The sequence below is a fragment of the Phlebotomus papatasi genome, unplaced genomic scaffold (genome assembly GCF_024763615.1).
Source record: "Phlebotomus papatasi isolate M1 unplaced genomic scaffold, Ppap_2.1 HiC_scaffold_394, whole genome shotgun sequence".
Taxonomy (NCBI): domain Eukaryota; kingdom Metazoa; phylum Arthropoda; class Insecta; order Diptera; family Psychodidae; genus Phlebotomus; species Phlebotomus papatasi.
The window spans coordinates 879-14,741 of record NW_026604601.1 but is presented as its reverse complement, the minus strand read 5'-3'; the positions used below and the strand labels follow the sequence as shown (position 1 = coordinate 14,741).

Here is a 13,863-nt window from a genome sequence, read left to right as displayed (position 1 = left end):
GTTGATAGAGATCTTGTGGAGATTTAGACGATTCCCGATTGCACTATCCTGTGACATTGTCAAAATGTATTTGCAGGTACAACTCAATGAGGATCACAGAGATTTGCAACGTTTTCTTTGGCGAACATCACCAAGTGAACCAATCATGGACTACAGGTTCAAGACCTTGTGTTTTGGCAATGCTGCGTCACCCTATCTTGCCACAAAGACGTTGATCAAACTTGCAGAAGATGAAGGAGAAAATTACCCACGAGCAGCAGAAGTTCTTCGGAACAATTTTTACGTGGATGACTGTCTATTGTCAGTGGAGACCACAAAGGAAGCGATCGAGGTGCAGAAAGATCTCATTAGTCTTCTCGGCAAAGCTCAAATGAAGCTATCCAAGTGGCAATCCAACTCTCCGACAGTACTTCAAACATTGCAAGAAAGCAACACAGAGGCAAAGGAAGTCTCAATCTCTGATGGCTGCGTGAAAGCGCTAGGATTGATGTGGAATCCGTCAAACGACACCTTTTCATTTCAAGTCGATACAATGGTCGAGAATTTAGTTCCAACCAAGAGAAATATCCTGAGAGTGGTGGCAAGGATTTATGATCCGCTAGGACTACTAGCCCCCATCACAATCAACGCGAAATTAATCTTGCAGAATCTTTGGAGGAATGAGATTGACTGGGATACCGAGGTTGAGGGAGATATTTTGCGAGAGTGGAAAAAATTTATTGCCTCACTACAACACATTCCGTCTATGAGAATATCTCGATGGACATCGAAAAACGAAAATGTTTGTGAAGAGCAGCTCCACATGTTCTCGGATGCCTCCAACCTAGCCTACGGAGCCGCAGTGTACCATGTCACCAAGGATGTCTCAGGACGAATTTCAAGTCAGATGTTGACGGCGAAGTCGAAAGTTGCGCCAATCAAAACTAAGACAATCCCGAAGCTAGAAATTTGTGCAGCAACACTTGGGGCCAAACTGTTAGCAAAGGTCGCAAAAAGTCTGAAAATCAGCAAGGTTTATTGTTGGGTAGACGCCAAGGTAGTTGTCGACTATTCCGCGGAAGTATCCACGGCACTTTGGTTATGGGGCGACTGGAAGGAGAAACGTGTGATGCCCCTAGCGGAAAAATTTGGAAATAAAAGTCTTGAGAAATTTGTCAAAGAAGAAGGAGAGTGAAGAACAGCGTGTGTGAAATATTTTGGAGAATTTGGTGAAATAAATTAGTTTGTTGTAATAAAAAGTTTTTCTCTGGAGCGGTGGTCAGCATCTGGATCCTGTGGCGTTTATCCGGTCGTTCGCGACGGATTGTAATTGCTATTTTATCATTTTAAAGGTAATTCACGAGGAGGAAGAAGCCATAGCCAGGGCAGGGGTTCTAAACCTTCGTGTTTTATTTTAATTAAAGGTAACCAACAAGGGAAAGTGAGTCCATTTGACTTGCAGGAGTTTTCATAGGAGTGATATTTTATTTTAAGGTACGTCCTCCACATAATCTGGTCCTTCGAGCCGGATTGTAATTGCTATTTTATCATTTTAAAGGTAATTCACGAGGAGGAAGAAGCCATAGCCAGGGCAGGGGTTCTAAACCTTCGTGTTTTATTTTAATTAAAGGTAACCAACAAGGGAAAGTGAGTCCATTTGACTTGCAGGAGTTTTCATAGGAGTGATATTTTATTTTAAGGTACGTCCTCCACATAATCTGGTCCTTCGAGAGTACAATCAGCACCGAAGAGGTTACCTTAAGGCCCCAAGAAGCAAGTCCACAGGAAAAAGATTGTACTCTCCCATCGAAGAAGGAAGTGTTCCCAAGGGCTTCAGCTGTCTCGACAGGGAAGCAAAACACGGAGAATTTTGATCTCCCAAGAAGTAAGACAACGATCAGAAGACATCATGGAACAACTCAAGATCCTACACAGGTCCCGTGGGAGAGTCAAGTCCGCTCTGACACGAATTGAGCAAACTATCAAGCAAAGGGAAAATTTGTCGTATGCAAGAGTTAAGGCTATTCTGAACGAGATCGATGTGCAGGCCGCAGCTTGTGAAAAGATTCTGGTGCAAATAGAAACTGAGGCTGCCAAGGAATCTCCTGAGATTCAGGAGAAAGAATACAAGGATGGAGAAGTCCTCTGGGTCAGAATTTCTGAGTTGAGGTGTGAAGCGCATGTCGCGTTGACAGAATTGCAGCCAAATAACTCTCAAGATGTTCCTAACGTATCGACAAATGACAGTGCCAATTCTCTTGAAGAAATCATGAAGAGAGTCTTCACTCAACAAGAACGATCTCTGCAGGCTAGTAGGACTAAGCTACCACAGCTGGATTTGATGACCTTCTCTGGGAATTACACAGATTGGCAGGGCTTCAAGGATATGTTTGAAGTTACAATACACAATAACAAGTCCCTGTCCAATGTAGAGAAGCTACAATACCTTAGGTCGTCCTTGAAAGGGGATGCTGTATCTGAGATTAAGAATATGGCTACCACAAGTGACAACTATGAAACAGCGTGGAACAAACTCAAGGAACAATTCGACAAGAAGCCACAAATAGCAACAGCCCACATTGAGCGCTTCCTGAAGCAGCAGCCGGTGAAAGAAGCAAAGATTTCTCTGATCAAGCAGTCTTACAATGTCTACAAGGATAGCATCGAAGCACTGGAAAAAATGGGCGAAGGATACTCCGGCAGGGATGTCTGGCTTGTGCATTTGATGCAATCATCGATGGATTCTGAGACTCGTAGACTCTGGTCACAAGAAGTTAAGCGTGGAGATGTTCCATCCATTGCTAAATGGTTCGATTTCCTGAGAAGGAGGATGGATTCTCTTGAAGTCTATGGAGAAACACAGGAAAGCCAAGCTAGCAAGGAGAACAAGGGTTCTTATTCCAAGAAAGATAGGAACGATGGCACCATTAAGGCTCATCATACGGAGGAAGCCAAGTGTTTGAAATGTAGCCAAGGTCATCTATTGTTTCAATGTGAGAAATTCGCGAAGTTGTCTGTGGAGAACAAGCGTAGTTTCGTGGCTGACAAGAACGTGTGCTTTAATTGCTTGAAGGAAGGTCACCGTGCAAAGGATTGTCGCAGCAAGGGAAGATGTCAAAAATGTCATAAGAGGCATAACACGCTGCTGCACGAAGAAACTTCAAGCTCGAATTCCACAACGAGTCCTGCAGTAGATACACACAAGAAGACTTCAGACTCCGAAGCAGAGTCAACCAAGAAGGATGCGCCTAAAGACACTCCTGTCTCAGTACATCATGTTGCCTCCACCACGAAGATGATTTTACTACCAACGGCATTGGTGAATGTTGAAGATGCCAGTGGAGACCAGCAGACATGTCGAGTCTTAATTGATCAGGGTTCTGAGTGTACTTTGATCTCAGAAGCATGCGCTCAAAGATTGAATTTGAGGCGCCACAACGCAAGACTTGCCATCAAGGGGACAGGACAAGCAAATGTTGGCTATACGAAAGGTGCAATTGATCTCAATGTCTCTTCACGATACGATAAGCACCAGAAGATCGCAGTCAAGGCCTACATTCTGGACAAATTGACCAGCAAGTTGCCTGGACGAACCATTACACTGGATGAAATGAAGCATATTGAGGGACTTACGTTGGCTGATCCACAATTCAACCATCCTGCGAAGATTGACATAATTCTTGGCATGGAGTATGCATGGGAAATCAACCTTCCGGACAAGAGATCAGCACCAGGATACCCTATTGCGCAGCTTACCATGTTCGGCTGGGTCTTAGGGGGAGTTGTCACTCAAAGTGCTGAGGAGACTTCAGTACAGGTGCTTCATACACATTGTGACATTGAGAATTCTCTTAAAAGATTCTGGGAAGCTGAGGAGGAGTTACCGGAAAGGAAAATTCTGACAAAAGAAGAGCAACTTTGTGAAGATGATTTCGTTGCAACACACAAGCGAGATGAGTCAGGAAGATTCACGGTCAAATTATGCTTCAAAACTGATCGTGGGAAGTTTGGTAACTCTTTGCCGGCAGCTCAAGCACGATTGTCTGTGATGGAACGCAAGTTCAAGAAGTATCCAGAGTTCCACAAACAATACGCAGACTTCATGGACGAATATATCTCTCTCGGACACATGGAGGAGGTTCCAGAAGACGAGAGAATAAAAGAAAAGTCTTACATCATTCCACATCAGGCCGTTGTTCGACCCTCAAGCACAACCACAAAATTGAGGGTGGTCTTCGATGCCTCAAGTAAGTCCTCCAGCGGTGTTTCTTTGAATGATGCATTGGCTATTGGACCTCAAGTCCAAGATGATCTTCTGTCAATTATGATGAGGTTCAGAACGTACAAGATTGCTTTCCAAGCCGATGTTGAGAAGATGTACCGGCAGGTACAAATAGCTGCAGAAGACCAAGATTTCCAAAGAGTACTTTGGCGTCCAAATCCCCAAGAGCCTATGAAGTTGTATCAGCTGAAGACTGTCACCTACGGCACTGCAAGTGCACCGTATCTTGCCACAAGAACCTTGCAGCAAATGGCAATTGATTCCAAGGAGACTTATCCGGAAGCAAGTGCAGGGATAGAAAGTGGGTTCTATATGGATGATTTGCTTTACGGAACCGAAACAGTGCAAGAAAGTGTTTGTGTCAGTGACCAAATTAAGAATATTCTGCAAGGGGGAGGATTCATGCTACGAAAATGGACGTCCAATGCTAAAGAGGTCTTGCAGACAAAAGCTCAGGATGAACTAGCTACCGTTGGCCAAGATGAAGAAAATGGAGTCGCTACTCTAGGTATGAGGTGGCTCCCAACGGAAGACGTGATGAAGCTAGAGCTTCACCTTCCTCAAGAAGTCAGAACTCGTAGAGCATTTCTTTCGGAAGCAGCAAAAGTCTATGATCCCATGGGAATTATAGCACCAGTTACAATTACTTTCAAGATGCTCTTCCAGAAGGTGTGGACAACAACAAAGAACTGGGACGATGATCTTTCTGAGGAAGATCAGAAGGAGTATGATGTTATAAGAAAGGAATTTGAACTGCTGAAATCAGCCCATGTTGAAAGATGTCTTCCTCACAATGGAGCTTTTGTGGAGTTACATGCATTTGCGGATGCATCAGAAAAGGCGTTTGGTGTTGTGATTTACGCACGAATGTTGATTCATGGTGATTATCACGTGTGTTTGTTCATAGCAAAATCTAAAGTTGCTCCATTGAAGCCAACATCAATACCCCGAATGGAACTCAAAGCTGCTTTACTGCTTAGTGAAGTAGTCAAAAAGATCAAGGACTCATTCATCCACTTGGAAGTGAATGTAACAGCATGGAGTGACTCAACCACTGTGCTTCAGTGGCTACAATCCCATCCCCGAAAGTGGCAGAAGTATGTGGCTCAGAGAACTGCGCAGATTCTAGAGGTACTTCCTCCACATCATTGGCGATATGTACCAAGCAAGCAAAACCCGGCGGATTGTTTGTCACGAGGAGTCAAGCCCAGTGAATTAGTTAGTCATCCTCTTTGGTGGACGGGTCCGAAGTGGTTGTCCCAAGATTCCAGTGCCTGGCCAGAAAACAAAGTGATTGTTCCTGCTGATACTGGCGAGGAGAAGATAGTCAAGAAGATGCTTGCCCACACCACAAGAAAATGTAAGTTTGCACTTTATGAGTTCTTACAAGATATGTCAAGTTTCAGTAAGATGGTGAGCATTGGAGCTCATCTCATCCGATTAAGTACGAAGAAAGAGGAGCGTCAAAAGGGTCCCCTAACTGTTCAAGAACGCAGAAGCTCTCTGAAACGTCTCATCCGAGACATCCAAGAAGAATGTTTCAGTGAGGAAATTTCCCGATGTAGACAGGGGGAGCCAGTCCCGAAGGGTAGTCGACTTGTGAAGCTGGTGCCTTTCTTAGACGATGACCAAATTCTGAGGGTGCGAGGACGATTGAGATTTGCAAATTTGATGTAAGACGCTCGCCACCCAATAATTCTCCCTGGAGGTCATCGCTTTACTGAGTTGCTGATAGAGTACTCTCACAAGATACATCTACATGCTGGTTTCAATCTGCTGACCAGTATCCTACGCAGTGAATACTGGATTGTGGGAGGGAGAAATGCGACCAGGAAAGTATTGAACAAGTGCATCAGATGTTTCCAGCATCGACCAACGCTCCAATCACCGGTGATGGCGAATCTCCCAGCAGTTAGAGTCAATCAGATTCGCCCCTTCGTGAACACAGGATGTGATTATGCTGGGCCGTTTGAGATCAAGGCTTCAAATCTTCGAAACAGCCGTTACGTGAAGGGATACATATGTCTTTTCATATGTATGTCGACTAAGGCAGTTCACCTAGAAGCTGTTGGTGACCTGTCTCCTGATGGATTCATCAACGCCCTGAAGCGATTTGTTGCTCGACGAGGGTATTGTCAAAATATTTATTGTGACAATGGTCGAAATTTCGTCGGAGCCAGTGCTGCCACCAAGGATGATGAAGTGCGAATGCGAGGAAAAGTCAGCAGAATTATGGCAGAAGCAAATATCCAGTTCCACTTCAACCCACCATATGCACCAACCTTTTGAGGTTTGTGGGAACGAGCAATCGGGTCTACAAAGTATCATCTTAGGCGTGTGATGGGTGATATGAAGCTCACATTCGAGGCCTTCACCACTATCCTTTGTGAGATAGAGGCTTGCCTAAACTCGAGACCTCTATGTGCAATGTCAGTGGAACCAGAAAATGAAGAGATTTTGACTCCGGGTCATTTTCTAATTGGCCATTCGCTGAAGTTACTACCAAGTGAAGATAAGACAGACATTCCAATCAACCGATTGCAAAGGTACGAGCTGATTCAACGAGTAGTCCAGAGCTTCTGGAAACGATGGAAGAATGAGTACCTGACGAGCCTACAGCAAAGACCAAAGTGGACCAAGGACAAGAGTTCGTTGGAGATTGGAGATTTGGTCCTAATCAAAGAAGACAACGTCAAACCAGGAGAGTGGGCTCGAGGCAGAGTGATGGAATGTCATCCAGGAAAGGACAACGTCACCCGAGTGGTGACTCTGAAGACAGCAGACGGAATAGTCAAAAGAGCTGCAAACAAATTGGGGAAATTACCAATTGAGTAATTTCGAGGGGGAGAATGTCGACTATTCCGCGGAAGTATCCACGGCACTTTGGTTATGGGGCGACTGGAAGGAGAAACGTGTGACGCCCCTAGCGGAAAAATTTGGAAATAAAAGTCTTGAGAAATTTGTCAAAGAAGAAGGAGAGTGAAGAACAGCGTGTGTGAAATATTTTGGAGAATTTGGTGAAATAAATTAGTTTGTTGTAATAAAAAGTTTTTCTCTGGAGCGGTGGTCAGCATCTGGATCCTGTGGCGTTTATCCGGTCGTTCGCGACGGATTGTAATTGCTATTTTATCATTTTAAAGGTAATTCACGAGGAGGAAGAAGCCATAGCCAGGGCAGGGGTTCTAAACCTTCGTGTTTTATTTTAATTAAAGGTAACCAACAAGGGAAAGTGAGTCCATTTGACTTGCAGGAGTTTTCATAGGAGTGATATTTTATTTTAAGGTACGTCCTCCACAGTAGTTCTTGCGCAAATTGCATCCGCTTCAAACAAACAAGACGTTTTTACCAAAAATAGAGTGACAACGATCAGAGAGTTGACAGCTGTTGAATGTTGGAGACACGTTCCCACAAAAGAAAACCCGGCAGACCTCATTTCAAGAGGAACCACAGCCATGGAGTTGGATAACTCATCATTGTATTGGGAAGGCCCTCATTGGTTAAAGGAGAGTGATTTAGCTTGGGAAAGCAAGGAAAGTGTTCCACCAGCAGTCGAGGAGTCACAAGACAATTCAGTCGCTACACTCACTGTCAACAAGTCAGAAGGAAATTACATTTTCACTACCCTCGTGTCAAAAATAAGCAACTTATCCAGAATGAAGAGAGTTCTTTTGGTAATTTGCAAAGTTGGCCAACTCTTGAGATTCAGAGCATTGAGGACTAAAGGTCATGCAGGAGCTCATCCGAATCAACCCACAAGTCATAGTGCAGCAGACTTAGTCTGGGCAGAGAATCAGTTGATAAAATGGGACCAAGAATCTCATTTTCCGGAGCTCATTCAGGATCTCATGAACAACAAAGCAGTGACCATCAACAGCGCAGCAATGAAAAAGTTGCACCCGTTTCTGGATGAGGAGAGAATTTTAAGGGTCGGTGGCAGATTGGGACATCTGGATGATGACTACAACACCAAATATCCAAAAATTCTCCCACGCAGTGATTTGACAAAGCTTATCATCCGAGAGATGCACTTATCACTATTGCACCCCGGGCCACAGCTATTGCTAGCTCATTGTCGAAGAAGGTACTGGCCAATAGGTGGACGTCATATCACAAGAAACGTTGTCCACATGTGCAAGGCGTGCTTCGTGCACAAAACTTCTCGAGAAAACCAGATAATGGCAGACTTGCCTAAACACCGAATTTCGTTGGTAAGGGCATTTTCCAGCGTGGCCATTGATTGCTGCGGGCCATTCTTTATTAGAACAGGCGCCGAGTCCCGTGGACGCACTCAAAGGATCGACATAGTTGTCTTTGTATGCACCTCAACCAAGGCAGTCCACCTGGAAATTGTAAGCAGTTTGTCATCAGAAGCATTCATGAGCAGCTTCAGACGATTCACTTCACGTAGAGGAGTTTGCAAAGAAGTGTTCTCAGATAACGGAAGGAATTTCCTAGGAGCATCACGTGAACTTCAACGTCTGTTAGCAGAAGAAGCTCAAACCATTCAAGACCAAACAATCAACCAGAACATTACCTGGCACTTTCAACCGGCTCGTTCTCCGCACTTCAACGGATTAGTCGAAGCAGCAGTGAAGTCAGCAAAGACTCATCTCAAGAAAGTTATTGGCGAGCAACGACTAAATTATGAGGAATTTTACACAATTCTTACACAGGTCGGAGCCGTGTTGAATAGTAGGCCGATCACCATTCTGTCGGACGATCCCAGAGATCCACAACCATTGACTCCGGGTCATTTTTTGCTTTTGGCACCACCGACTCAGCAGCCTGATGAAAATCTTGCATCCGTGAGGATGAACCACTTGACAAGATGGCAATTGTGTCAGCGGATTGTACAAGATTTTGTGAGAAAGTGGAGGCTATCCTACTTGCACACACTTCAAGAGCGTTCGAAATGGCACACGGTGAAAGAGAACCTGAAGGTGGGTGACATAGTGATCTTGCACGATGCTTCCATAGGAACCACCAAATGGACAACAGGAAGAGTTGTTGGAGTTCACACTGGAGGAGACGGGAAGGTGAGAGTCATCGACATAAAAACCCCGACAGGAACCTATACCAGGTCAGTGACTAAAGTTGCCAAATTTCCAACATGTGAGAGTCACAATCTCCCCCGGGAGCATGTATAGAATTTCCATTGATTGGAGATCTCTTATTTTAAGAGACAAAAGACGGTTGGATTTTGAACATGTATGGAGGGAGAGAGAATGAGGAAAAGGTGGTGAATAAGATCAGCTGGAAGGAAAGTAGGGGAAATGAGCGGGATTTTTGGCATTACGTAAGAGACTTGATTTTTGAAAAGAGACGTGAGGAGAAAAGTGTACAAGTTTATTTTGTGAATTATAAATTAAATATTAGTTCAAACTACAGAAAAATTTACGTGACGTAGAGTTAAACGTGTTCAGTGAAATCTATAAGAGGAGAATTGGTGTAAATAAATAATTGGTGAAGGGAATAATTGTGTTTCACTGCCTCAGTTGATTTGGAGAAGGGCATTTGGCGGTCATCGAGGAAACGTCTTCTGGAAAATCCAGCCGCCTACGTTCCGGATCACTGTTGAAGACATTTAATAAAGGAATATATATTTCCAGGTACGTGAATATCACAAACGGTAGAAGGAAGCCCAAGAAACACACAGTCCCTGACAGATTTATAACACCACAATATATTTATAGGTAAACTGGGCAGGAAGAAGAGGGTATTAGATATCACAGAATCCTATCACAGAGAAATTATTGTTTACCACAGGTAATTCTCCACAAATGTTGTTAGTCAAAATTGGTGTGTCAGAGGAGCTAACCAAAATAATTGAGACCTGGGTTTTTTCATTCATTGAGAGTTATATCATCCCAAAGCTAATGCCCATGATTTCTCAAATAATCTCAAAGATTTAATATGGATTCCCCAGGAGAACTTAAGGTTTTACAATGGAATTGTAATAGTATTAGACCGAAACTTCAGGATTTGTTAATCGTTTGTACCCAACTTAATATAGATATTATTGCACTTCAAGAAACAAAACTGAATCCTAATTCTCACCTAAGGCTTCAAGGCTATTCAATTGTTCGTCAAGATCGTAATGGGAGAGGGGGTGGGGTCCTAATTGCAATCAAGGATAATATCAGTTATAATAGAATTAACATTGAGATCAATAACACTGTGCAACAATTTTGAACTTTTTTTTTGTCCCTGGGTTCTCATGCTATTTTTTCTATTGCTAGGGTCAAATGATTTACGAAAATACTTATCATTTTGATTTGATTTGGATTTTGCGCCTGGAATCTAGGCAAAACCGTTTTTGCCGTTTTTTGATACTTGGGGGCCTATATCTCCGATTCTGATGAACTGATTAATTTCTTACTTTGAAACAATTTGTTGTCCATTACATGCCCGATAAATCCTCTGAACAGATGAAGTTCGTACAACTGACACCAGGGGCGCTTTAGTCTCATAAATGTCAGAAAACATGGGAAAATCGAACTTTTTAGCAACTTTGATCAAAAATATCTCGAAAACTAGGACTGTCCCTAACAATCTGTTTCGTGGGTTTGATAGAGAATTTAATCAGCTACATTTTCTTCCATGTACAACTTTTCTCTCAGATTATTTTTTAACCTCGATATTGAGGTTCAAACGAAAAACAAGCACTCAGCCAACTAAAGAAAAACTTAACTATTTCGCACATTTTGACTTTTTCTTTTCAAGTTTAGATAACCCAGAGTATTATTTTCACTTTTCTTACAATTGTAGGACTTTATTAATACTTATTGCATTATAAAATGTGTTTAGATATAATACAAGGTAATAACTCAAACAATATCTTCAGTAAGATTTTAGTGTTATTTCAATCTGAAAAGACTATTACAAAAAAGACATATTAACTGCATATTGCAAAATTTTAAATATTTCAAAGAATATTTCTTGTTAAATTTACGTTTTAGAATCAATAAGTATCTATTTTACCTTTTACATACCAGTTACATATGGAAAACTTTGCAAAAAATTCTTTTTCTATATTCATTTCTTTTTATAATTCTTTAAAAAAATTTCCTACATTTATCTACAATGCTACAATCTTAACCTCATAATTACGTGATTTTCGTCGAAATAAATCTAAAACTAGTTTTTGAACTTGTAATTGTTACTTTATGTATATCACATACGTTAAAGTTTTATACAAGCTTCCAAGTAATAAAATAATATTTAAAAATTTAAAATGTCATACAAAAATCACCATAATATCGATATTTAAGTATTAAATAATATAATAAAAGCTTGTTACTGCCTAATTGCGAGGAAAAAAAAACAATAACACTCGAAATTTTTAAGGTTTTATTTAGTTGGCTGAATGCTCATTTTTCGTTTGAACCTTAATATCGAGGTTAAAAAATAATCTGAGAGAAAAGTTGCACATGGACGAAAATGCAGCTGATTAAATTCTATATCAAACCCACAAAACAGATTGTTAGGGACAGTCCTAGTTTTCGAGATATTTTTGATCAAAGTTGCTAAAAAGTTCGATTTTCCCATGTTTTCTGACATTTATGAGACTACAGCGTCCCTGGTGTCAGTTGTACGAACTTCATCTGTTCAGAGGATTTATCGGGCATGTAATGGACAACAAATTGTTTCAAAGTAAGAAATTAATCAGTTCATCAGAATCGGAGATATAGGCCTCCAAGTATCAAAAAACGGCAAAAACGATTTTGCCTAGATTCCAGGCGCAAAATCCAAATGAAATCAAAATGATAAGTATTTTCGTAAATCATTTGACTCTAGCAATAGAAAAAATAGCATGAGAACCCAGGGGCAAAATCATAGTTGCACAGTGTAATGAAGAGTGTATTGCTGCAGATATAATGATGGGAGGGGGGAAATTAAGATTTCTCTCCGTGTATTCTACAAATGGAAATCGCTTGGAGAGTACAGATTTGAATGCACTTTTAGTTAACGCTTCTGGTTGCAGTTTTGTGATCTTGGGAGACTTCAATGCACACAGTACATTGTGGGGAGGATAGTCGTCTAATCGATACGGTCAAACAATTGAATCTTGGTTAGAAGAACACGAATTAACTATTCTTAATGATGGGAGATATACCAGAGTGGCTTGTCCACCAAATAACCCCAGTGCAATCGATCTCTCAATTGTTTCTAGCCGTTTGGCGGTGGATTGCGTATGGGATTTATACGAAAATACGCTTGGGAGTGATCATATTCCAATTCTTTTAAGTATTAGCACGCGACAAGGGAGGGGGATGGTTCAAAGTGCTGCGAATGAAACAATTGAGGAATTTGTTCACACAAGCCCCGTAAGAGTTGATTGGCAGAGATATCAAGAAGCTCTAGAAAGGGACCTTTTAGCATTAACAGACAATGTTGAAAATGACCAGAAATATTGTTCATTTGTGCAATGTGTATTGAGCGCAGTTAAAAGGTCTGTCGTCAGGAGGACGAGAGGAGTTGGTACTAATAGGCAGGATAAACCGTGGTTTGATGAAGTATGCAGGAGGTTATGGGAGTGTAGGCGTCAGGTGTATCGTCAGTTTGTACGTAGTGGCACCCGGGAAAGATATCTTGCATTTAGAAGACTTGATGCAATAGTCAAAAGAGCAATGAGACAAAAAAGAATCCAGTTTTGGCGAGATAGATGCTCGGAATTTACGAATCATACATCTCTTGGGGAGATGTGGAATTTAGCGAGATCGTTTCGGGGTTTACCTCTGCAAAGAACTAGTCGATTTCGGGACGAATGGGCACAAGATTTTGCCGATAAACTGGCTCCCCCTTCCGCTCCTAGATCTGAGACGTTCGATATTCCCGTTTCTCATGGTGTGGGTAGTGACTCCTTCACTGGAGAGTTCTCAATGAGTGAACTTGAGGTAGGTATATCGTCATTGCGAAATAGAAGCCCGGGATTGGATGGAATTCGGTCCATTTATATTAAAAAAAACTCCCTAATATAGGCAAAATAATATTACTACAAATTTTTAATTTCATATGGAGAACGGGATCCATTCCTTTGGATTGGAATAGTGCTAAAGTGGTACCGATTCCTAAACCACATAAGGATAGTAGCAATATTAAAAATTATAGGCCAATTAGTCTCCTTTCAGTTTTGCGCAAAGTTTTGGAGAAGCTTATCCTGGTGAGGTTAGAGGCGTGGGTGGAACAATATCGTGTTATTCCAGATTCGCAGTTTGGGTTCAGACATGGCCGCGGAACCCAAAATTGTATTGCAGCATTGCACTGTAAAATTCAATTAGCGTTCAGTAGGAAAAATATTCTAGACTGTGTATTCCTCGATATTGCATCGGCGTACGACAATGTCCTCATTGATGTTTTATGTGGAAGTTTGAGAGATTTGGGTTTGCCCATGGGTTTTGTTGCAATTCTGTATGGCCTAATGTCCTTTCGTGAAATTTCTTTAGTTCTGGGAGCCAAAATCGTTGCAAAGAGGAAAAGTTGGATAGGTCTTCCCCAGGGTTCCACTCTATCACCAATTCTGTACAACATTTATGTTAGGGCAGTGGATCTGGCAATTCCTCAAGATTGTTTCGTCTTGCAATATGCCGATGATATTGTGG

At 41.9% G+C, this 13,863-nt stretch overlaps 2 protein-coding genes across 2 annotated transcripts; both read left to right on the top strand.

Moving 5' to 3' along the window:
- Positions 1 to 1,888: 1,888 nt before the first annotated feature.
- Positions 1,889 to 6,550, top strand: LOC129809173 (uncharacterized). The gene is made up of 2 exons (XM_055858985.1): positions 1,889 to 5,934; positions 6,046 to 6,550. The coding sequence occupies exons 1-2, from the start codon at positions 1,889 to 1,891 to the stop codon at positions 6,548 to 6,550; spliced, it is 4,551 nt and encodes a 1,516-aa protein (XP_055714960.1).
- A 1,364-nt stretch (positions 6,551 to 7,914) lies between these two features.
- On the top strand, positions 7,915 to 9,408 carry LOC129809172 (uncharacterized). The gene has a single exon (XM_055858984.1). The coding sequence runs from the start codon at positions 7,915 to 7,917 to the stop codon at positions 9,406 to 9,408; it is 1,494 nt and encodes a 497-aa protein (XP_055714959.1).
- Positions 9,409 to 13,863: the final 4,455 nt, after the last annotated feature.

What these genes read in the sequence shown, in the direction of transcription:
- LOC129809173 (XM_055858985.1), top strand. Translation starts at nt 1,889, where the DNA reads ATGGAACAACTCAAGATCCTACACAGGTCCCGTGGGAGAGTCAAGTCC. An exon ending in TTGAGATTTGCAAATTTGAT is followed by an intron (nt 5,935 to 6,045) that starts GTAAGACGCTCG and finishes TCTGCTGACCAG; the next exon opens with TATCCTACGCAGTGAATACT.
- LOC129809172 (XM_055858984.1), top strand. Translation starts at nt 7,915, where the DNA reads ATGAAGAGAGTTCTTTTGGTAATTTGCAAAGTTGGCCAACTCTTGAGA.